At 50.6% G+C, this 24,689-nt stretch overlaps 1 protein-coding gene and 1 long non-coding RNA gene across 2 annotated transcripts in view; both read right to left on the minus strand.

The window, feature by feature from the left end:
* The window catches only part of ACVR1C (activin A receptor type 1C), a 31,618-nt gene extending 8,035 nt beyond the window's left edge, over nucleotides 1-23,583 (minus strand). The window contains exons 1-2 of the mRNA XM_065638353.1: nucleotides 23,462-23,583; nucleotides 11,008-11,238 (exon numbers count right to left, since the gene is read on the minus strand). Of these exons, the coding sequence (XP_065494425.1) occupies nucleotides 11,008-11,238; nucleotides 23,462-23,510 (280 nt within the window). The 5' untranslated portion in view covers nucleotides 23,511-23,583. The remainder of the gene's footprint in view (nucleotides 1-11,007; nucleotides 11,239-23,461) is intronic.
* On the minus strand, nucleotides 2,419-4,488 carry LOC135990571 (uncharacterized). Its single transcript, XR_010606435.1, has 2 exons — nucleotides 4,051-4,488; nucleotides 2,419-3,008 (listed from the first exon to the last, which is right to left on the minus strand). It is a non-coding gene; the product is annotated as an uncharacterized LOC135990571 (long non-coding RNA).
* Nucleotides 23,584-24,689: the final 1,106 nt, after the last annotated feature.

The following is a 24,689-nucleotide window of genomic DNA, read 5'->3' on the forward strand; positions in this document are numbered from 1 at the left end:
AGATTTACTGATCCGCCAGGACTGGCAGCAGCGGCACAGACACAATTCTGGAAGTTACGGAGACCTTCCCCCACCACCACCTATTCTGCAGGTCGCCTGGGCTCTGGTCAGCCCCGTGAGCACCACTGAAAACACCAACAGAGCGACGGTCCCACCAGCCGCTCCCGGGGAAGGAGCCGCTGGGCAGTGTGGCTGGTGGCAGCAGGGCTGGGGTGAGGTCGCGGACAGACCATCACCAGCCTGGCCCAGAACAGCCCCGAAACGGCCCAAAACCAGCCCAGAACAGCTCCTCAGACCTGCTGACACCTCGCTGTCCTTGCCGGGCACCGCCTGGTTGTGTCTCCACTGATCTGCTACCAAACCCCCAGGCTTTCACTGCACAACGCGTCCCAGCCACCAGCATCTCCAGCGAGTCCCACCCCACCTTTCGGTACCATTCACAACAGCAAACACCCAAAGAACATTTCCTAGCAGTTCCAAAACCGCAGCAGGGACCCTACGGAGTACGCAGTTTTAATCTCTTTGTATTGGCAAAATGCAGTTTGCCTGGAGTGAGCTGATCCCCCCATTCCCCGCTGCAGAAGACACAGGAATGGGACCGGCGGCTCCCTGCAAGACCCCGGCGCAGGCAATTAAATTAAACAGTATTCTTTTAAACTAAAACAAACAGTTTCAGAACAAATAGGAGGCCTTGGTACTTATTTTTAAAATGTTCTTTAAGCTTCAATGATTATTTGCTGCTACCCTTATCTACAGTCATGCTGAATAAAGCTATAGCTAAATGGAAAGTTAAATGTATTCACAAGGTGTTAATGTCTACATCTTATTATTTGCAGTCTCTCAGAGAAAGCAAAAGTAACTACAAACAGCCCTGTGCCAGAAACTGGTTTCTTGACCAACAGTGTTGCTTCAGCATGCAATGAACTGGTTCACTCCAAAGTGGTCACAACTGTTGATGACAAGAGGTTTTGCATTTGAATATGGCATGTCTTTTGGTTCTCGTGAAAACAAGTTTGAATGTTAAATATTTTCTGACACTTTGGAGTTACTGATGTTCTTCCCATTTTCTTTAGGTCAACATACGGTTCCTGGCAATCCTGAACGCATACGGGAATACAAAGTTATAGTAAATGAGGCATTAAGAGGATTTCTGAGACAGAACACTTCAGGAACTTGTAATCATGCAGCTTTCACAAGGGTCAAGAAATGGGACCATCCCAGATCATTTTCCATTTTAAAAGTATAGTGGTAAAAACCTTATCAAGAAGCTACGGGAATACATTATTAAGGTATTTACTGGTACACGCGCATACACACAAATCCCTTACTGCCCCCAACATTGTAAATAAGCTTAACAAACAAACAAACAACAACAACCACCACCAAACAAACACCACAATCGCCCCCCCCAATAAAACAAAACAGAAACATGAACCAAAAAAACCCTCAGCACTCAGATCCACAAGTACCAAACAGTGGAGCTAAAGGCTACAGATGATTAATAATCATGGACTCCACACCATGCAAAGTCACCCCTTAGCTGTCCTGGAAAACAAAGAGCCCCTCTCTCCCCTTAGGCAAACGCTAAGCAGTGTGTACAGTGTAATCTGAATTTTGAGAGTGAGCAGCCTGACGGCCTCGGCACTGGCTGTGACCTCCCTCCAGTTAATACTACAGCAGAAGTACGTCTTCGCCAAAGGACCCTGTCGAGCCGTGCACTCCGTCACTCGGAAGCCCCAGGGAGCTCTGCAAAGGTAACAGTGGCTTTTTCTTCTCTTTACATTTTAGCACTATGTGCTTTAACTGAGAAAATAAAACATTAACAACAGAAGGCCCCATGTCTGTTCACAGCACACAATCCAAACCCCTTTGAAAACAAAGTTGTTCTGTCTTGCCCATGGGCTTTTCCTCTAACAGACTCCAACGGGACACTCACAGGTTATCTGGCAGATTTGTAATAGGATTTGCAAGCAGGACTCTTCCTTGCAACTCCTGCTTGTTCACCGATATACTGTGATTTCCTAAGCTGTTTTTAATCACCACACAGCAGAGAATTCCCCTGCAGCAGGTACGACAAGCAGCAGGTTGGTACCTTGCGCCACGGGGACTTTGGTGCAGTCGCTGGCCGCAGCATGGCGCGGCCGAGCGGGGCTGCGGGGACACGGGGTTGGTGCCTGCCGAGCAGGAGCCCGCGCCACGCAGCGCGGCACGGCGCTGCTACGGTGTGTCAGGCCGAGGGGTCGTGGTCTGCGTGTCCTAAACCCGGCATCGCCACTGCATCCCCCAAATCAACGTCCTCACCCGCAGACCTAAGCGGAGTCACCATCTATCAGCAGCGGCTGATAAAGACAAACACGCACAAGATACCTGCTAGTAAGTGGCAGTTCTTTCCACCAACTGCCAAACAACAACATAATATGAAATGAACAAAACAAAAAACTTTATTGTTCTTTGGCCAGTGCAAACAGTATGGAAAGGACAACGATCAGGAAGCTCTGAACAGCAGAAGTGGGAAGAGGGACTCCGACGGGCATCTGCGCAGACCGGCACACGGCCGCCGTGCTCTGAGCAGCGGTTTTCCCTGCGCAGGCAGCGGCGACAAGCGACCCTGCTGGGAACAGTCACTGCGAGCAGCGAGGGACCCGAGGCGCCGCCGAGCCCGCGGGTGCTGCAGGTGTGGGACGTTGGACGGTCGAGGCGAACGGTGCTGCTGGGCTGACTGTCGCTGACTGTCCCTGCTGCTCCTGTCCCAGCCCAGCCTGTGCCCGCACCGTCGTCTTCTTCACCCCACGTCCCACTGCCAGGTCACAGCCGTCCCTCCTCGCTGTCCTGCATCCGCCTCCCAATCCCTCCAGCTCTTCCTTCTCTTCCCTCTTTTTTTCACAGCTCCCTCCATTCCAGAGCATCACTCTTCCCAGAAGAAACATCTTAAACATCTCCAGGGTTGTTCCCTTTTTCTTTACTTCCAAGTCGGTTTCCTTGCAGTCCGGATGTTACAGCTGGCAAAGCTGTACGGGCAAAAAAGAGTAACAGTTACTGTTGGCTTTCGTTTTATCTTAAAATTATAGACATACCTATGTATATACATAAAACTTTCCAGGATCCTGAAACTGGGCAGCAGCGCTAGAGATACTTTGAATAGGAAGCCAAGCCAAGTTCACTAAGGGCACAATAAATTACTTTGCTTGGTTTTTCTTAGCTGTTCCTGACCCCACTGCACGTCACATTGCTGCAGTGACATCTCGCCCTGCACAGGCCGTGACACCAGACTGGCAGCCGAGGGCTGATAACACCATCGTGATAACCGGGTGATGACAACACACACAAAGCACCGAGGCGAGGGGCAAGTGCAGAAAGGTGCATTTCCACAAGCACTCTTTGCATTGCAGGACATGCTCCCGACTCATGATGAACCTCAAACAAAGTACCCGTTTTTGAAGAGTTTTTAATATTAAAGCCACATTGCTGTGCTGGCTGTGTCTACACTGCCTTGTCACAGGTTCTGCAAATCTAGGCTCAGTTGCCAGATTTACCAACAGAATTAAGGTAGACAACAATGCGGTTTAGGCTTCAGGAGGAAGGACAAGACAATTCGTAACTTTTAGTGCACTGATTGCACATTGTAAAGTGCTGAAACAGGTTTTATAGCAGGATTTTAAGAGGTTCATAAAAAATGCTCAGCACACCTTTAAAAAAAAGCAAAAAACCATTTTTATCAGAAAAAATGGACTGAATTTTAACAGAAAAGTGATCTCACACATTTTTACTGAAAACGTATACAAGCACAGTTTGTATCAGTAAAGAACTTCAGTGCAGGCTTTGTGAGAGAACAGCATCAGAACTTAATTTTTAGAGCTATTTCCCTCCTGGGAGGCAGGCAAGCAGTGGGCGAAAGCGGCAGGTCTGGCGGGGACACGGTGCACACAACATCCAGAGACTGTCACACCCACTCGAGAGGGGACATCCAGCAACAGGAGCACAGACAGACACCAGCTTTATGACTTATGCAGTGGCAGTTGTTCAGAACAAACCCAAGCCAGTGATGCTTACAGGTCTCCTCCGAGATGCTACCAAGTGGAGAGAGCTCGGTGCAGAAGGCAAGTCAGCAGTGAGACTGGGAACAGAGGCATCCAGGCTGGTTTGCAGGGGATCACCACCGCGTTCCTGGGAAACCAAGAGATCCTGACTGTCTAGAGAAGTTTCGTGGAAAGAGTCAACTGGAAACCTCCTTGTCATCCTTCAATCTGTACCAAAGTGCGGACTAAGGCTGGTGGCAGCTGCTCCAACCCTTTCCAGTTCTTCGCGGAGCATACGTGGGAGACCCGAGAAGCACCAGCGCTGTGATTTCTGCCCCACAGCTGGTTGTTGGCCACGTCTAGCCCTCCACATCTGGGCTGGCACATCGCGACCCCCTGGGCGTCCCTGGGGCTGCCACAGCACAAACTGTACGCAGGAGGAGTGACAAAATACACAACACGCAAGGTACAAACAGTAATTAAAGGCAACAACACCAAATAAGTGTGGCAATGTTCACAGCAGTTGTGCAACGTTAAACTCTTCGGGAAATAAGAAAATCCCTCATGACTACCTAAAACCATTGCATCGACACCATTAATCACAACATTTTGCAATCTGATTTTGAATGTACCATTCAATGACTTGCTAATCAAGATTAGAAGCTGAAGATGTGTTGCCATGTATGAAACAAAAATAGCACATCTGGCAATATTTAGCAGTTTCACAATACGGTATAGTTATATTCCAAGTTGTGTAAACAAAAGAGTACTTCTAGGCACGAAAAAAAAACCTAAGTATTTTTTTTCCCCTCCAGTGGAAAAGACATTCTCATACACAATGTTTGCCTTGTCTTTGACATATAATGGGCACCTTAAGACTTCTAGAAGCCCCGAACCATGCATGTTTAAGTTCCTAAGCTACTCAGGGAAGAAAACATTATGTATTCTTTCCAATGTAGTAAGACAATAAATTGCAGCTAATGCGGGGCTCTAGTCAGATGTACAGAATGCTTTTAAACAATTTCAAAAAGACACAGTTTGGACTGGAGTCTAAAATTTTCCCCAGCCTCCACCACGACACAGACCCCATAACTCCGTTCAGGACATTCAGAAATCAGCTGGAAAAGGTCTGCCTAAGGATCCAGAAACTCAAGTAAACCATTGGGGATATGGCTACGAGATAAACGGCAACGTTATCTGAAGTGCAGTTTCCCCTCCCCTGCCCTCTCTTCCCATGGCCGCACTCTTACCAGTCCCTCCAGAGACTGCAAATCTGGGACAGCCGAGATGGACAAAAGTACATGAAACGTGCAGAATGAGACGCCCACAGAGCAGCTCCAGGCTGGAGCTCTGCCCACAGGCGTTTCTGGGGAGAACCTCAGGAGGTCGGTCCCCGTGGATCATCCCAGGGACCAGTGCAGCGGGGAACGGCACGGGCAGGGGAGGACATGGGTTCTCAGGAGGTCGGTCCCCGTGGATCATCCCAGGGACCGGAGCAGCGGGGAACGGCACGGGCAGGGGAGGACATGGGTTCTCAGGAGGTCGGTCCCTGTGGATCATCCCAGGGACCGGAGCAGCGGGGAACGGCACGGGCAGGGGAGGACGTGGGCTCAGCACGTCCCGTGCAGCTGCTGGTGTCTGCGCAGCTCCGCAGCAGCACGGCCCAGCTGGCAGCCCGTGTTTGGGGTCACACACAGCTCACCTCCCAACAGCCAGAGGAGAGGGGCCATATCCAGAGCCTGGAGCGCTCGGGCAGCCCTGCCGGGGCTCAGCCCTCCTCACGCCGGACTGTGCCCGTTCCAGCCACCGCGTCTTCTCCAGAGCGCGGCCGGGCGCAGCCTGGCGCTGCCAGCTGGAAGGCACCAGCGCCAAAGGGAACCTGGGCAAAAGCAGCTCTTCCTCCCCACTTCTGTGTTGCAGCCCTGGCCTCCCGCCAAAGTTGTCCCTGCCACAGCACGCAAGCTCCTCTTCTTCATTCAAAAGCAGACCAGGAAAGTCAGCTAAGTGAACTTTCTGTTACTGTTTTGCCACAGAGTAGTAACACCAACTGTTCATGCTGGCCGCTGAACTGCAGCGGTGCCTTGCAGAAACCAGCAGTTCAGAGAAAACAAAGCAGCCACACAGAAGAGAGAAAAAAAAACATCAAAATATTTCCCCTTCTCTTCTTTTTTTGCTCCGTTCCCCATCCTCCCTGTTTTTATCCATCACTAACATTTTAGTAGAGTTAATGAGAAGAACTGCGTTTTGTCTCTTCACTCATTGTCTGCACCTTCCCTCTAACTCCATTCTTGGTCTAAGCCTGTGCTGGGCAAACCAAGCTGGAGCTTTTTACCCCGTTCCACACCAGGTGAGGAACAGCCAAGGGAAAGGCCGAGCTGCACTGGGCAGCGCATCCCGCTGCCCGAGACCTGGGCAGACCAGGGGCTGTGAACAATTACCAGAGATTTCCCTACAATTTTATTCAAACACTGGGTTTTATTCAGAAAGTTATTGGTTGACGGATGATTTTTCTCATCTTCTGGATTAATACATACAGTAGCGTCTGACTTCTTTAATACTAACACATCCATGTATACCATTCTCCTAAAAGGGCATTAATGCCTTTAGGCATTTTCAAACTGGTAGATGAACAGTAATTATTTGTTCATGCAAAACCTACAGATGATATTAAAAAAAAAAATCCAACAAAAGATGAGAATCTTGCCCAACAATTAGTCTAATTGGTACCATTCACTTCTCTCGGCAATACGAATTTACTCGAGGGATTTTTGTCTTAGTAATTCTATTTTATTTCCCTTTCTTTCAACCCAGTGTGTGCCACTGTAGGTGATATGAGGACCATTTGTGCCTTTGTACAGTTTGGGCAACAGGAATAAAGAAGAGAGCTGGAAATTTCTTATTATACAGTTTGTTAATCCCACTATTAGCTTAATCTTGTTCCATAAAGCCTCCTTTCTCCTCTGACTCATTTTCCATTATGCAAATACAGAAGAGAAATCATACGCTTTTTATCTCAAGTTGCAGAGATGCTGCTGTGCCAGGTCACCCGAAAGAGAGCAGAGAGGGGATGGTTCTGGCTGTGTGCTGCCTTTTGCTGGAATCGCAGACGTACCTTTGCAGGAGAAACCCTAAAACCTTTAGAATGAAAACTTTTACAGAGAATTCTTTGCTGTGCTGAAGCTTCCCACTGAACCACAAATGTGTGGCTGTACACTGAGCACATCCCCATGTTTTAGCGCGGAGAGGCTGACATCTTCAGCCAGTCCCTGCAAGCAGCCTGGGTCATAAAGCCCCAAATCCTGGAAGAAATTCCCAAACCCACCTGCCCCCAATCAGCCTCAATTTCCAGCCTCTGTAAAGCTGGAGAGTTAATATCCAGCGTCACTGGGTGTTTTGAAACAAGAGGTTAGAATGAGTAGAGGCACAAACTTTTTTCCACACATCCACAGACATGCAGGCAAAGCCACCAGAGCTCCAGAAATCCTGTTCACTGCATCTGGTACCAAATCTAAAGCGTCTGAGTCTTCAGCTGCGGTTCAACAGCCTCCACCTGAGGAGGGGACTGAAGCCAACATCAGCTTTGCTGCTTTGGAGAAGGGATGGGAAACAAGTTCCCCAGCTTGGATTTACTGTTCCTGGGGCCAACCACCACCCTCCACCACAGCCACCATCAGCTGTCAGAAGCTCCAGCCATCTGCTCCAGGGCTGGAACCTGTAACCAGGCTTGGGGGTTAAATCCTGCTCACGAGTGGGCTGGGGGCACAGATCGCAAACACCGCCTCCCAGATCAGAAATACGGCCTGGCACTCCTGTGAGACACAAGTCTGCGGCTGGAAGAAGTCTCCAAGATCTTATTAGCAACTCCTCAAAATAGTCTGTAGCGTGCTGAGGTGCACAGCGGCAATTTCTCCTACAGAGAGAGATTCACAGAAAGGTCCCTCGAGGAGCTGGCATCCCACTGACAGGGGAAGGTCACCTCGAGTCACCTGCTGGGCAGAAAGTATCCCAGGTAAAACAGTAGAAACCTGGAAATAAAGTCAGGGTAGCACAGAAAATCCCTAATTACTGCAAACTAATCCTGCACTTTGAAACTTAGCACCTGTCAATGCAAAATACTGTAATGAAATCCTTGCCAACAACTAGTATAGAAAAAGCAGATATCCAGGTTTAATCTGTCCGCAAATATTTATATTTTCACACATTGTAAAAAGCAAACAAACAAACCAACAAAAACAAAGCAAACCCTAACTCAAAACAAGAGCAGCCTCCCCGATGCACGCAGGAGCTGTGCTGCTGACCCAGGCGTGCAATCGTGCAATGCCATCTACAGCTTTACTATGGAAATTCATGCACAGGCAATTAAAATAAACAAACCGCTTCCTGCTCTCAGAGATCCCTGTGCTGCAAGTCACTTTACTGCTTTCCAGTCACCCCTGCCCCATTTACAACACAAGCCCTTGGTCACTAGCACACAGGCTCGTGTCCCGCTGGGTGCAGCCGCAGTGACCGCGCAGGGACCTGCACGCTCTGGACCTGCCCAAGGCTTCTGCTCCTCAGCAAGATCCACTGCTACCTGAAGCCAAGCTTTTCATCTCACATGCTCTGCTTTTAAACTAGAATCTGCATAATGGAGATAAATGTAATTTCCATATCAAGATGTCTGAACCAAGTGTCAAATGACATGTATTATTATTCTTTAAATAGAGAGGGTGGTTGGAGGTGGGCTGGCTTAAGTAAGTACCTTGACGAAGCAGGTGTATTTTGAAGACCAGAGAGCCAGTGTGCTACATTAGGCACTAACAGATGCAGTGGTTTAGTTCCCTATCTCGGGGGACCAGAGACAACCAACAAGAGCCAAGCCGTACAACAGGACACAGTGACATGCCAGAGGAAGAGGTGACATTAACAGTGACACACCAGGCAAGAGGTGACGTTACACACAGACCTTTACACCAGCACCGTCCAAGCACGGCAAGTCCCAGCAAACCAATAACATTGGCACTGTTAAATATTCGACTAACATGAATTCTCCCAAATGTTTAGAGCAAAGGGCTGAAGCTAAAAATTAAGTAATTTTCTTTGGTACTGAAATATGAAACCAGAGGTTTTGCAACTACCAGTTCAAGAGCTAGGATGGCAGACATACCTCCACCACCTCTCTGCAAATAGCTGTTTTCTCCCAAGATTCTAGCATCCCAACTTAAAAAAAAAACAGAAGTATGGTATTCTATTTCTACATTTCTAGAGCATGATCACTATTAGTATCTCCCTTCTGTTGTCAACTGAAAGAAAAATACTTAAATCAACCTTATTCCTGCCACCAGCAGCAGGTGAGATGAGGTACCAGGGCCAGGCTGGTGCCTCGGCTGGTGGCTCCGGACAGGCCGGTGGGACAGACGGGAGGTGACAGTCCCCACGGCCACCACTGCAACCCCACCACCGTCTGCCCTCCTGTGCCTCGTGTGATAGAGCAAGTGCTCTCAGTAACTGCCTTTTAAATTCTGTTAAATACGATATGATAGCGGCTTAAGTGCAATTAGTAATTGTAAATTATGTATTAATTTGCATCTTTTTTACCTGTAACATCTCTCACTAGTATAAGTGTATATTACAAAAAGATATCATCTGGTAGAGTAGTATATTTTACACCTTTTTCAAAAAAGCCCAGCTTAAGCACAAACCTTGGAAAGAAGAGTCAAATAATTAAACTTAAAAATAGCATGAATATTTATTTTTTAAAAGCACTGAATCAACTTCATTGCCCAATTTTGAGTCTGGCAGACTCAGGCACTGCACCAGCTGTGTAATACACAGAGCTCCTGGAAGTGCAAATCTTCTCCCTCCCTCTAATTGGGACCAGGAATCCTACACCTCCCCGTCCCCGCTGGGCAGGAATCAATGGTACAATCTAACACCCAGGAAAAGCTGCCTCACAAGCCGCTAAAACGAACCGCAGAACCCCAAAGTTCAACACAGGCCGACAGGATTGCTGAAACGGCATCAGCCAGAGACTTCCCCAGCAATGCCCTGGTGTCCTTCACCCCGCCTGCCTCCAGCAGAACACCCTGCGTGCCGTGTGGCCATAGCAGAGGGGACACCTCTGCCGTCCTGCCCACCACGGAGCCACCGCAACCCCCGGCTCCTCACGCACCCTCACACCAATGCCACCTGCGGGAACTGCCCAGTGACCTGGACCAGAGATGTGGCACTCGGTGACACAGACTGGCCAAGGACAACGAGGACAGCAGCTCCTCATGCTCCAGGGACTGCTCCATCAGAGGTCAACCTCACCACCAACCCCAACACTTGTCTGTCCCAAAACATGGGGGGCATTTCCCAGACACCGCTCACAGTCAGCACCTACAGCCAACCGCCTTCTTTCCACACCTCTCGAGTCCCAATTCTGACCCGAGCCATCTAAAGCGGGTCTTCTGAATTGTGTACAGAGATGTTTGCGAGTGAAAAACTTCAGAGCAAGGTCTTCGTTATTTCCTTATGATGCACCAGCTGTGATTAGTGATTAGCCTCTCACAACTGCTAATTCACAGCTGCTATACATTGCTGATCCATGCCCCACGGAAAGTCCCCAGTACATCAAATCTCATTGTCCTCGCATCTGGACTAATGCCAATTTAAATCACAAACTTCCTTACAATATTCTAGCCCACAAAATCTCTGAGGCTACGAGTCCGTTTTCTTCACTATTCTATGATTCACTTCCTTTCATCTTCACAGTTAATGCCTGGTGGGACATCAAAGACAGCACTTGGAACACCTTTAGGAGATGCAAGAAATTCACTTTTCCCCAGACAGAGTTGCGGTTTAGATCTTCTTGTCTGAAACAAGCTGGGAAAAAAATAGCTACTGCTTTACCGCCAGCCCTTAACATCCCACGAGCTGGCTCTCACGGCCATGTCCTTGGCACGGTACGTCAGCACGCCCGAGCGGCCACACAAGCGTTTGAACAGTTCCGCACTCGGGCGGCACTTACCAACAGGCAGGCGGAGGGTAATGTTGTTGCAGAAGTCGGTGTAGCAGCACTCGGTCTTGGTGATGTTCTTGGAGCTGTGACAGAAGACCTGGGCGTTCAGCTCGGGCAGGGAGACGCAGGACTTGACCACCTCCTCGCGCCCGTTGGTCAGCATGACGGAGGCCCAGCAGGCGCCCTCGGTCTGGCAGGTGAAGTTGGTGTGCTCGCACAGCTGGCACACGCACTTCAGCCCTGAAAAAGAGGTTTCCAGCTTTCGTGAGAAGACCCCGGCAGACAGGCCCCACGGCACCGCGCCGGCGGGCCGCGGCTGGCTCACCGCCAGCGCCCGCGGCAGCTCCAGCCCGTGCCGGCCAACGGGCTCCTGGGCCGCGGGAGGAACCCGGTCGCAGGAGGCGCTGGCAGCACAGGGCCCCAGCGCCCCCAGATCACAAGTGTTTAAACCCGGTGGCCCTTGGTCACGGGGAAGTATATTGCAGCTGTCTTGTGTGGCGGGGAAGACTGCCCGCCCCAGGCGGAAGTTTCTGTGGAAGCTGTCTTTGCCCGCGTGGGAGACGGAGGTTCAAGTCTCCAGGTTTATGTTCTCAGCTCGCACGCCTCAACACACCACCTCAGACAACGCTCAGGACAAATACATGCTCACGTGCCCAATTTCAAGATGCATATTTAGGCACGGCTACATTCATTATGTATGAAATTTAAACAACGTCAACAGGCGCTCCTTAGGCAGCTGTGCTGCCTTCCCAAACCGCAGCCGGCCCTCAGCGGTGCCAGCACCAGCAATGTCCTCGCCGGGCCAGAGCCCATGGCCGTGAGCCTGAGGAATCGCCAAGGTGCCAAGTCCCGGCACACCACCCTACAGACAGACGGACACGGGCAGAACTACAGACTTTTCCTCCGCTGGTCTTCTGAGACGATGCACCTTTGGCAGGCACACAAACAGCTGCCCAAGTTCTTTCGGTGCAAAAGTCTGATGGCTTCTAAACTTTGCATGTTTTTAACCATATCTTCATGTTTTACCAAATCAATTAGAAACATTTAATAACTGCTACATTTTTCAGGCTTTATGGACTCTTGGAAGATGAGGGGGAAACCAAAGCCACATCATCTCAGTGAAACACCAGCCGTTGACAATAATTTTTTTTGTCTTCCTTGTTTTCGTCACCTTCTTCATAACGTTTTTTGCCTGCTTCATGCCAAGTTTAGGAGCCCACATTAGCAGTGATATGATCACCAAGACACCTTGGGCTGAAAGCAATTTCTGCAGGCAACCCTCCTTTAAGTGCACTTTATATGATTATTTTGTTTCTGTGGAAACAAACAAAACCACACAAAAACCCCCAAGCAAACAATCAAAAAACCCCACCACCTCCTTTTAGAGTAGAGAGACTTGATCTCTTCAATTTTTGGCTTAAACAGTTCTTATCCCATCATGAGGTCCCCAAAATACATCCTGAACACCTTCCCAGGTAAGTTCTACCTCTGCAAGATTGAACCCTGCTCTACTTACAGGACCCGGGGTATCAAAAAAAAAAATAAATAAGTAATTTTATGCATAAATTCATTCTGTTTCTATGGGAATTGGGCAAGAGGAGGCTGTTTCTTTTACTTAAAGAGAATGGACATCCAAAAAGCTGAGCCATGAGGACTGGGATGGCCCCAGAACAGCAGAGCTCTGTTCTGACCACCAGTCAGCCCCCACGAGCCAGCGCTCCCCAGCTGCCGCCTGTGCCTCTGCCATGCCTTTCCTGATACCCCACGCTGGGGACCAGCAGAGCATCCTGGGCGCTGTCCCCATGCCCACGTCACCCCACGCTGGGGACCAGCAGAGCATCCTGGGCACTGTCCCCATGCCCACGTCACCCCACGCTGGGGACCAGCAGAGCATCCTGGGCACTGTCCCCATGCCCACGTCACCCCACGCTGGGGACCAGCAGAGCATCCTGGGCGCTGTCCCCATGCCCACGTCACCCCACGCTGGGGACCAGCAGAGCATCCTGGGCACTGTCCCCATGCCCACGTCACCCCACGCTGGGGACCAGCAGAGCATCCTGGGCACTGTCCCCATGCCCATGCCACCCCACGCTGGGGACCAGCAGCATCCTGGGCACTGTCCCCATGCCCACGTCACCCCACGCTGGGGACCAGCAGAGCATCCTGGGCACTGTCCCCATGCCCATGCCACCCCACGCTGGGGACCAGCAGAGCATCCTGGGCACTGTCTCCAGGCCCATGCCACCCCACGCTGGGGACCAGCAGAGCATCCTGGGCACTGTCCCCATGCCCATGCCACCCCACGCTGGGGACCAGCAGAGCACCCTGTGCACTGTCTCCATGCCCACGTCCCTCCACGCTGGGGACCAGCAGAGGTTTGTCTACAGGAGAGCACCCGGCTCTGTGTGCCCGTGGTGAGGAGGAGGAGGGTGGGTGGCCGAGGGCTGCGGCAGTGGCAACTCCTCTCTAACAGCACCCAGAGGAGGGAGCAGTCCTACCAGACATCAGCACCAACCTGACTTCTGTTTCTGTGACACTACTTGTTTTCTTTATGACAATTTTCATCCTGTGCTACCCTCCTGCAATAACACCTTGTTGTGTTTATCTGCAGCTCCGGCCCGCAACAAACTTCCTTGGCACCATACGTGCGTGTTTGTCCTGGATGCAGGGTACGCCAGGACTCCATCACTGTCTGCCCGCTGCCGCTTTCTCTGTACCAGGAGTGAGCACAATCAATCACCCAGCAAGAGAACAGGTAAATCTCTTCCTTAAACACATTACCACGGTCCTAGAAGAGACGCCAGGAGCAAGACTCATCAGGTCCAAATAAATAAGAGATCTAGCAGGAGAAAAACAGCCACATCATCACCAACACTGCAAAATAAAAGCATTACTTGAGGAAATGAATATAAGACTGCCTCAAGTGTCTTCAGTGTTTCAGACACGTCATTGCACTGTTTTTCTCCCTCTTCTCATGGCCTGAGCATAAAATGGAAAATGGCCTTTGCAACGTCATCCACAGTAGATAAATGACAGTTTTATCCGTATTCTGGTATTTGGTCGATTGCTTGAGAGAGGAGCTGATCAGACCTGTCACTGCAAGTCCTGACAGCTCCCGGGTATCCCCTGAGCGCAGGGCGAGAAGGGGACAGCTGAGGGCTCTGTCACCTCGCTCACACAGCCACGCGTGGCCAGGACACGCGGGGCCTCGCGCCACGTGCGCGGTCTGCCGGGGCCGGCCGGACCGGAGCTGGCACACGTCTGACGGGCGGCCCGGCAGGACGGCATGGGCTGCCGCTCCGAGAGCCGTGTTTCCTACCGTAGGACTCAGAGAGCGCTTCGCTCTGCTGGGTGTCCTTTTTTCTTTCTACATCACAGACAGAAAGACTCTAATCTCATTTTTCCTTTTAGTTCTGAGTGTTTTCCTCGAAACCGCCTTGTCCAACCTACTGCCTGCAAATGGAAGTTCTCAGAGCTGTGGAAATCAGCTTCTCACAGTTTCTGTGAGAAGCCATTATGCAAAGAATAACAAAAAGAAATGAAGTTTTGGTCAAAATTCTCAATACAACCCACCCGCATTATTATTGCTTCTGAAAGCAAAAGCATTTGGCCACCAGTCCACGGAAAGGAGTATGTTGAACTCAATACTTCCAGAGAATTTTCATGCCCACTGCAGACTAGAAAGTCCTGGAGACCAAGACGGCTCAACAAGCATTCCCTGTTCTGCTGCCCAAGGAGGTGGTTGAGGCTGCCCAGGGCAGCGGTGGAGTCACCATCCCTGGAGGGGTTTGAAAGGCACGTAGACAAGGTTCTTAGAGACACAGTGTAGTGCTAGAGTTGGGTTATGGTTGGACTCAATGATGCTGAGGGTCTTTTCCAACAGGAATGATTCTATGATTCTGTTCTCCTTCAGAAATACTGAGCTCACAGAAGTCATGAGAGACAGGCACGTGAACTTCTGATGGGAACAGTACGTTCCGTTTGGAAGAGGCAAGAGAGCACACGAAGGAAAAACTTGTCCACACCCAAAACATTACATCCTGAAAAACTTTTAGTGTATGTTTGTCCTACTGCACTTAATTGTCATCTTTTTCAATCATTCCTTTTGAAAAAGCTGCAAACCACTGCCCGAGTGGGTGCGAAGCCTTCAGCCCGCGCCTCTCAGCCCAGCCCGTTCCAGCTGTCCCGTTCAGTGCTGACCCAGCCCATCGCTCACCCAAGGTTAAATGCTGCCAAATTTCAAGCCCTAACGCAGGAAAAAAACCAAACAAACAAAACCAGAAAAGCAATGTGGCTAAATCTATTCAAAGACAAGATCAGAGTTTGGGTTGATGGCAAGATGAGACTCTTCCCAGAAGATTTACACAGACCATTTTTAAATATAATTCTACAAAAACAGAAGCCCAAGGTTCCCCCTGTACCTGCCTGTGCTACTGGCTAATTTCTCATTTAGAAAAAAGGATAGAAAATTCAAAACAGATTCAAATACCCGACCTTGTTTCCAAGAGCATTTGTGTACATCGAGAATCCTTTGTTAAAAGAGCAGAAAGATGATCTTAAAAAGTAACTATGAAAGTATTACGCAATTTCCCTGTACCTGTGCTGTTTCAGCCGCCTCACCTCACTGGAATCAGGAGAGGATCCTGGAAAAAATTGTCCCTTTACAGTTCTACAACCTAGCAATGTATTTCAAGCTTTCACATTACACATTCGCGCAGTTTCTGCTCTAATTTGACTCCTCTGCTGTCCCAGAGAAGCTGCCGAGACCTTCCCCCAGTTTCCAGAGCAGAGGGAGGACGGCGCGATGACGAGCGTCTCACCGTGCTCACGCCAACACCTCGGAAACACGCTTCCCTCCCAGGGAGCCGTTCCACGGGACGAAGGAAGAGGAAGAATTTGCAAATATTGACTGAAATTCTGCATTTCCTACACAGAGGAGGAAATGCTTATTCCCTTCCCGGGGAGACACCGCACTTCTCCAGCTGTGCTCCCAGGGGTGGTCCTGCCAACCTTACCAGCGATGCACTGCGGGAATGCAGTGATTGGGAAGGAGTTAAAGGGAAAAGGATCAAAGAGGCAGGAGGAAAACGTGCTCCCAAAGTTTCAAAATGAGGCACTCTTTAATCCAGTAACAAACATCACTCCTTTTTTTACTCAAGGACAACATTTCCCTTAAAACGTTGCATTCTCTGGTTGAGAAACTAGGAGAAAGTGAACAACTGCAATATGCCACAGCCTCGGAACACTGTGGGAGGCATCCAGACATGGTTACCCCTGGTTACAGCTCTCCCAGCACGTAATCCTCCAGCAAACATGCCCTGGAGCTCCCCAAAGTAGTGCACCCCCCGAGGGTGACCCACACCCTGTCCTGCAGTGACAGCTGCACGGCCCAGGGCAGGGCACGAGGGGACACACCGTGGCTCCCCTCGGTGGGGACAGCACGAGGGGACACACCGTGGCTCCCCTCGGTGGGGACAGCACGAGGGGACACACCGTGGCTCCCCTCGGTGGGGACAGCACGAGGGGACATGCTGTGGGCTCCCCTTGGTGGGGACAGCAGGAGGGGACACGCTGTGGCTCCCCTCAGCAGGGACAGCAGGAGGGGACACGCCGTGGGCTCCCCTCGATGGGGACAGCAGGAGGGGACACGCTGTGGCTCCCCTCGATGGGGACAGCAGGAGGGGACACGCCGTGGGCTCCCCTCGATGGGGACGGCAGGAGGGGACATGCTGTGGCTCCCCTCAGCAGGGACAGCAGGAGGGGACACCCCATAGGCTCCCCTCGGTGGGGACAGCAGGAGGGGACACGCTGTGGCTCCCCTCAGCAGGGACAGCAGGAGGGGACACGCCGTGGGCTCCCCTCGATGGGGACGGCAGGAGGGGACATGCTGTGGGCTCCCCTCGGTGGGGACAGCACGAGGGGACACACCATGGCTCCCCTCGATGGGGACGGCAGGAGGGGACACGCTGTGGCTCCCCTCAGCAGGGACAGCAGGAGGGGACACGCCATGGGCTCCCCTCGATGGGGACAGCCATGACAATGGCATGTGGCACAGCAGGGGTGAGCAGTCCCTCTTGTCCCCCAGAGCAGCACGGTGCTCGGCCAGACCCCGTGAACAACGGGAGAACCCACCAGCCAACTGAGGTGACCGGGCAGCTGGTTCACAAATTGTCAGATGCACAAGGAAAGCAACTTTGAGGTGCAGAGACCACAAGGAACAGGTGTTCCCGGATTTTAGCACTTTTAAGACATGAGTAGTTTTCATGGATATTTTTTCTGTTGTTATTGCAATAGGAGCTGAGACTCTATACCCATTTCTTGGACAAGACCCACTCAGAACCAAGGACAGAATGACTTGTTCTTTGGAGCAGAAGATAATCAACATGACTAACTTACATAAAAAGCAACTTTTTTTTTTCTTTTTAGTTTTCAATACAGCCATAAAAACCCACAGCATAGGCAAACACGCTGTGCAATTAACTTACGTAGCAGGAAGAACTGAACCAGCATCCGATTCACAACAAATCAATACAAAGGTGCACAACAGACTTTTTTTTTATGCTTCCATCAGTTTTTCCTCTTGTCAAGTTCAAATATATGAAACACAAGACAACTAAGGAACAAGAATGATACTACATGTGAACAACAGATGGAAGAATATGAGTTTAAACACCAGCTTAATGAAAGCAGCTAACAATTAAAACAAGTAGATAGACATAATGCAACCTTAGAAGTTAAATGGAAAGAATTGAGCATATAATTGGCATAAGGTGACTAATGCTGTGGGACTAAAAGAATAGACTAAAAAGTAGGGGGGAAAAGGCTCAGACCTGCTATCTCTTATGAGCCACACAATGTTCTACATTTCAACACAAAGTTTTTACTGTACAAATTAACAAGGCATTGATCTTCCAGTAAGTCATAATCCAGTGCCACCCACAATAGTTAGCAGTTTCTTCTTGTGACTACAAGGCAGTAGAGCATGTCAAAATTAAATTGGAAAGCAAATATCTAAGTGGTCTTACAGCAATTCCAGATCTATCTTTAATCTTGATGGGAAGGAGGGCAGAATATCCGTTAAGGTTTCTATCCTCAGTCATTCTGTATAGTGCAATTCTACACATATTTTCATTTTATTCCCAAATCAAGAGACTCAGGGCTCATGTGAGCACAGGCGCTGCATGTTGCCTGGTCCCCTAGCTCGGGCACAGAGCGAGGACATGCGTGGGAGGTGTCACAGCACGGTGGGACACGTACCTGCACCTGACCCACCAGCCGCCCCATCTACCACCCTCCCAGGGATGGGGGGGCAGGTGGAAAAGGCTTCGCCATTGTAAAAAGGGGGCTCAGAGCAGACCCCAGAAACTGCAGACTGGCTGTGTCCTGCTGTCCAACCCGTTGCCCATGACGGAGCTAAACAAAGGCTGGAGCAGGCACTGGTGCGGGGTCTGGCACAGCCCCTGGCAGCCGTTCTCTGCCCAGCTGCCCATGACGGAGCCGGGTATGGGGCAGAGATGCTCCAGCCTTACCCCACGGTCAGCCCACGGTCTGGAGCAGCCCAGGTACCAGGGAGGGGAACCCGGCAGCTTTGGCCAGGAGAGGCCGATCCCTGCAGAGCCACACAGAATCAGGTGCTGCGTGCTCCAGCAATTGGGGAAGGGGAACCGAGAATGAAGCGCTAAGATTTGCTGGGGATGGAGAAAGCAGAACTGACTTCAGAGCATGGCAAAGGAACCTCACCAGGCTGAGGGACCAAGAGCCAGAGGAGAGTAAAATCAACCAGGAGAACAAACAATGTCAGCTCTGTCTGAGCAGTGACTGGCCCAGCGCTGGCTGTCCCCGCTGGGGACACACCACTGAGCCTCTGGGACACAGTGCGGAGCCTTTGGGACACACCACTGAGCCTCTGGGACACAGTGCGGAGCCTTTGGGACACACCACTGAGCCTCTGGGACACACTGTGGAGCCTCTGGGCAGCTCTGGAGAACCCAGCTCAGTTCAGGGCACGACCCGGAGGAGACCAAACATCCCACTCTGCTGTTGGGGACTGGCTCCTGTCATCCATTTCCAAAGGGTACAGGAGAACCAGAGAGAGGTACAGAACTGGTGGCAGGGGGACTGGACATAGGTTAAGAAATGGCTCTTTCATGTAAAAGGCAATTTTGGGGAGATATTAAGGTTTTATAATCATAGATTGCATTGAGAAGACGAATGGGATCAGCTCATCACCGTTCCCCATTAAGCCGAAAGCCCCCGGGCAGCACAGACATTACTGACAGCAAGTTCAACTCTTCCCTCCGCTCCCTTGCCACCTTCCCCAACAGCGTTAGGTGTCAATACTATTGCCACCACTTAGGATAAAGCGTCAGCACATTCAAAAAGCCATCGGACAAATCCACCTTTATGTACTAGAGACTGATAGAGAATGCCGTGCACAGCAACACATGCACATCTCCTGAGCAAGAGCCCTTACCCCACGAGCTGCTGCGGGCTGGGGGGGTTCAGAAAGCGCCTTCTGAGCCGCATCACGTCCCCCTCCCGCAGCACCGGGGGGCTGCCAGAGCAGCCTCCCGCCCCCCGCACGCAGCGCCGGCACGGCCGGCGGGACAGGGATGAACCGGCAAACGCCAGGACTCTGCACGGCGTTCCACGCAGCAGGAACCGCGCTCTCCGGCCGGAGCCCGTCGCACGGGCAGCGGGTCTGTCCCACAGACACGCAGCCACAGCCCAGCGCTGCCAACTTCATTCCCTTGTAACACATTGCTGCAGAACAGGAAACCAGGATCTTGAGCAATGACAAGACTTTAAGAAAAAAAACTCGATTTTTGGACTACTAGGAAAAATGTGGAGAAGTACCCTCTCTGCAGATGGCTCTAGGAAAAAAAAATAGTAGGAGTAAGAGTAGATTAAAAGCTGCCTATACAAACATGCTACAGAAAGGACTGATACCAAACTAGGCACAAAACTAGAAAGCTGTGCAGAAGAAAGGAAAAGTAATTATTCCAGAACTGAAGAAAATGTCTTAAGATGAGAGACACTAAATAGTTCCAATGTTTTCATTTCTTAAAAATCCGTATGGGAAGTGATTTTATTAACATGTCCAAGTAACTTAATTTTGGAGGCAGAATACTGGGTGCTCAAAATCCCTATTCTAGAAAAGCTCAGCAACCACGACCAAAAAAACCAGTAGACAGAAACTGAGGCCAGGCATTTAAATTAACATTAACTGAGCAGGGAAAGGGCAACAAAACCCAGTGAAATTATTTTTGTCGGAATAAACTGTCAAAGGACATTTGCTATTTTCTCATGAGCTTCAAGCAGGCACAGTATCCTTTGAAAAGTTAGGCTTTATGAAACATAAGCTATACAGCAAAGCACTCTGGCTGCAGGAACGTGGTGAAGCACAGCAGGAACAGCAGGCTGGGGACACTCTGCTGGTCGCAGTCCGGACCGTGCTGCAGGAGGATCCAGCAGCGGGCTCAGGTACAAACCCCGCGGACGCGGCTGCGATAACACGGTGCTGACAGCGTTCGCTGGCTCTGGCTGGTGACAGAGAACCCCCGGCACTGAGAGCTGGCCGTGGAGAGAACCAAACCGCTCTCCTTCCAGCAGCGCTCCCCCGAACTGACAAATATCCCAGCCAGATTAAAGCCTAGGGTAATCGTTTGCAAGCAACTGGTAACGCTCTAGAGCCTGCTCCAAAAAAGCTTTTTTAGTAGTACAGCTTTTGACTACTACACAGCTTCAGCGACCCACAGAAATGAGAAGACAGCATTATAATGATAATTTGTCACATAGCAGTGAATTAAATTGTTTAGTGAAGTACAAGTGTTTTGCTATTGCCGTACTTGTTTGCAAGGACATACTATTTCTGGTGCTTGACAGCATGTAGGCTTTCCAATAGTACCAGTTAATAAGGAGTAAGCAAACCAAACTATTAAGCCGGAACAAAGATGCTTTTTGCAGAGGGTGGCTCTCTGGACCTGTCAGTGACACATGGACATGAAGTGGCTGGTTCACAGCTTTGTCTGGGTTAGGTACCTTGGACTTTCATTCCAAGTTTACATTCTATAGGAAACGCTAGAATAAAAGGAATGTGCTAAAAATTCAGACTTAAGATTCACAGGGCATTTTCAGTGACTGTTTATTATTCAATACAAGGCACCAATACCATATGGGAAAGACAAGAAGACCAAGTTGTTTGAACACAGTACTGCCCATGTAGCAAGTGTCTAATTTTATGCTATTTTCATGCATTTATCCTTACGTAGCAGTTTTCAATAGCAATCTATTGTGCTTCTCATTTCTAACAGCAAGTTTGTGTTATAGCTGGCAGCAGCAGCGTCGCACAGACCACGGGCACCTACCGCTGCGCTGGAGACCACCCCGGCCATTCACACCTGCCTCTGTACACACCAGCACCTCTGCCGCGCACCACAGGGCTTTGTGGTTTGCTTTTTGGAGGATTAAAATGCATTTAAGCAGGAAAGAAACTTTCACAAATGTAAGACATCTTTCAGACATATTATAAGAAAGTCAAAACACAGTTCAGTGGTGAGCACTACGAGAGGCTCAGGTGGAACCACCACGCACAGGAACACTTTTCCTTACTGCAACCCACATCCTCAGCTCTGGATCCTTTAGAAACACTACGGCATGCTGAGTAGTCTCAACTTCCCCAAAATAATGCTGGGAAGAGCATGGAAGAGCATGCAAAGCATTTGATACAGCGCAGGTGGAGGCGATGTAGAACAAAAATGGCAGGAGCAGGAGGGAAGCAATTTTGAGAACCCCACACGAGATAACCAGATAGGAAACAGTGGGGCTGTTCTCCGCATCAGTAGCAAAATACTCCTCCTCTTAATCCTATAAATATCACTGAAAACTGGGGCACAATGGAAGTTCCTCAGGAGAGCTTCACTGCCCAGCACAGCATCTTCAAACGTGCATTAGAGAGAACAGGGGGTTAGAAGTTTACCAGAACATGCTTAGTCGCATATCTTGATCAGACAAGTCTGTGGTGGAACACGAGCAGATGTGGAGTAGATGTGCAGTATGAGCAGATGCACAGCTGAACACCTGACACTCAACAGCAACTGCTGCTTGAGACCCAAAGACTTGTTCTAGGTCCGTGTCCCCTCTAACCGGGATGTCTGCCTGTCCTGGACCACAGGCACACGTCCCACACCTCATCCCAGCGCTGGAAAGATAACTAATGAGGCAAGAAAAACAGAGGACGATAAAACTGCAACTTCAGAGAGCAAAGCAATGCAAGACTGTTCTATACAAATGACATCCAAAGCCAACAAGATTCATTAGTGTGCTGAACAGTCTCCAGAGGGAAGTGGAAATGAAATGGCCACAGCATTGGTGATTCCATTCGAGCACACCAGGGAAGAACACCAGCAGCACAGGGTTGCCTGTCCTTACGGCTGGCTTCCAAACTTGGATAATAAAGGAACTGGACAAACAAAGATAAGATCTCAGATAGATCAAGTTTTACGATCCCTGAAGGTAACAAGGATTTACCGGAGGTACAATACTATGCAGAAGTACTTCAAACAACAATAGCTGAGCTTTCTTACCCCTCCTTTCCCAAAATAAGGGATTACAGGAGTACTTTGATGTGGGAGCGGGCACAGTCCTTCAGCTTGGGGCTGCCAGCATCCCCCTGCAAGAGTGTAATGAGCATCACACCCAGAGATCCTGTGCTGAAAACACTGAGAGAAAAGTAAACTGGAGCAAACCTAACAGAAAGAAATTAAAATGTTCTATGCAACACTGCCTTACTTTACCTTGAAGAGAACTGCTGGTTTACAGAGCATTGTTTGACAGCAGAGGCTTTTAAAGGACAGATTGAGTGAAATCGATGTTTCATACCACCCGCTGTGCGAGAGAACCTGGATCGGAAGAACCCAGGCATCGCACTTGGCTCCCCCGCCCAGAGCGCTCCGGCGGGCTGTGACCCGTGTCCCATCGCGGTGGGACGGGACGGGACATGTCGCAGCCCCGCGACCGGGCAGACGGAGGGGCCTCGCTGCGACCGGCAGCGCAGTGGGAGAAGCTGCCTCCGAACACCACGGAAAAGCGGAGCAGAGATTTGGGTGAACGACGAAGCACCCAGGGGCGAGATCCGCCAGCGATCGCTTGTTGAAACCCAACGGACCGAGAACTTGGGAGTGCGCGGTACCGGAACGGCGTGGGCGGACGCCCGGTTATTCCCCGTAAATCCCCGCTGACCTATTTCTGGTGTATACATGTTGATCATAATTAAATGCATTAAGCTCCTTAACCTCCCGAGAAACAGCCCTGACCCCGCCGGCCGGGCCGCAGCTGCCGGAGCGCCGGGGGTCCCGGGGAACGGGGGGGTCCCGGGGAAGGGGGCGAGTCCCGGTGCCCGGCGCGGCGCCCCCACCCCCGCATCCCGCTGGCGGCGCTCAGGGCGCCGCCGCCGCCGCCCTACCTGCGCCCAGCGAGAGCCCGGCCAGCAGCGGCAGGGCCGCCCGCCACATGGCCGCCCCGGGCCGGCGCCGGCTCCGGCTGCCGCTGCCGCCGCGCTCCGGCAGCCGCCCGCTCCGCTGCGCTCCGCCCGCCGCAGCTATAGCGGGGCGGGGAGGGGCGGGGGCGGCCCCGCCCGGGACGGGCAGCGCCGCGTTTGCCCCCGCGGCCTCAGGGACGGGCGGGGGGCGGCGAAGGGCCCCGGCGGCTCCGGAGCTGCGGCGGCTCCTCCCGCTGCTGCCCGCGGGTCCCGCGGCCCGACCGGGCTGGGGCCGCATGGGCGGCGTGGGGGCGGTCCCGAGCGGGACCCCCGGCGGAGCCCAGCTGGCGGGGCTTCGCGGTCCATCGTTACATCCTGCTGCAAGTTCAAACTGCAAATGCACAGAAAACGAGACCAGAAAAAGTGGCTTCTCCTCCTCAGTTTCTAAGTATTACCGAGTTTTGGCATCTTGCCCTTGGTTGCTTCATCAAGCTATGCCAAATTTTCCACAAACATCAAAATTCTGAACTGTTTTCAGTGTTTCTCCAATAACTTGTTATGATCTCATACCGTGTCGAGACCCTCATCCCGCCCTGCCCCGTCTCCTTGCAGCATCCCAGAAGCTCTCTCATACGCCAGAAACCATCATGACATTTTTTAAAGCCATTGTGTCACTGTAACCCAGAAGCCTCAGTAGTACTTACAGGTATCATCATAAAAATCAACTAAATTTAAATCAAGATACAATCAAGTCTATTCTAGAACTGTTTGTTAGAGGACCAGACCATGTAGTCTAACTTGGGAAGGTGTTGCACATGCTCCATTTCTCTGTATTTGTTTTAAAGTAAAAATACTAGCAAGATCCCCATTTCCCACACACTGTCAGATGCACCTCTAGATTTTTATCACTGTCACGTAATAGTTCATTATTATTATTATGACATACCTATTAAGCCTTTTAGACTTCCCCAGACAGTAATTCCTAGCTGTGATCTTTTTCCATTTTTTTGAATACAGAAGTTAGTGACATTTGTCAAATCAGCTTTTCCAGCCTACCTTGTTCTGCGTGATATTTCCAAATCTGGTGGCAGAGGTTCCATAATTGTATTAAAATCCTGAAAAAAAAATCACCATCTGTTGAGTTTATTAATGTAGTTTTCTTTATGTATTTATTCGGGTTTACAGCACTGGCCCTATTCACAAGGTCTTTACG

The sequence above is a fragment of the Caloenas nicobarica genome, chromosome 6, assembly GCF_036013445.1.
Source record: "Caloenas nicobarica isolate bCalNic1 chromosome 6, bCalNic1.hap1, whole genome shotgun sequence".
Classification (NCBI taxonomy): Eukaryota; Metazoa; Chordata; class Aves; order Columbiformes; family Columbidae; genus Caloenas; species Caloenas nicobarica.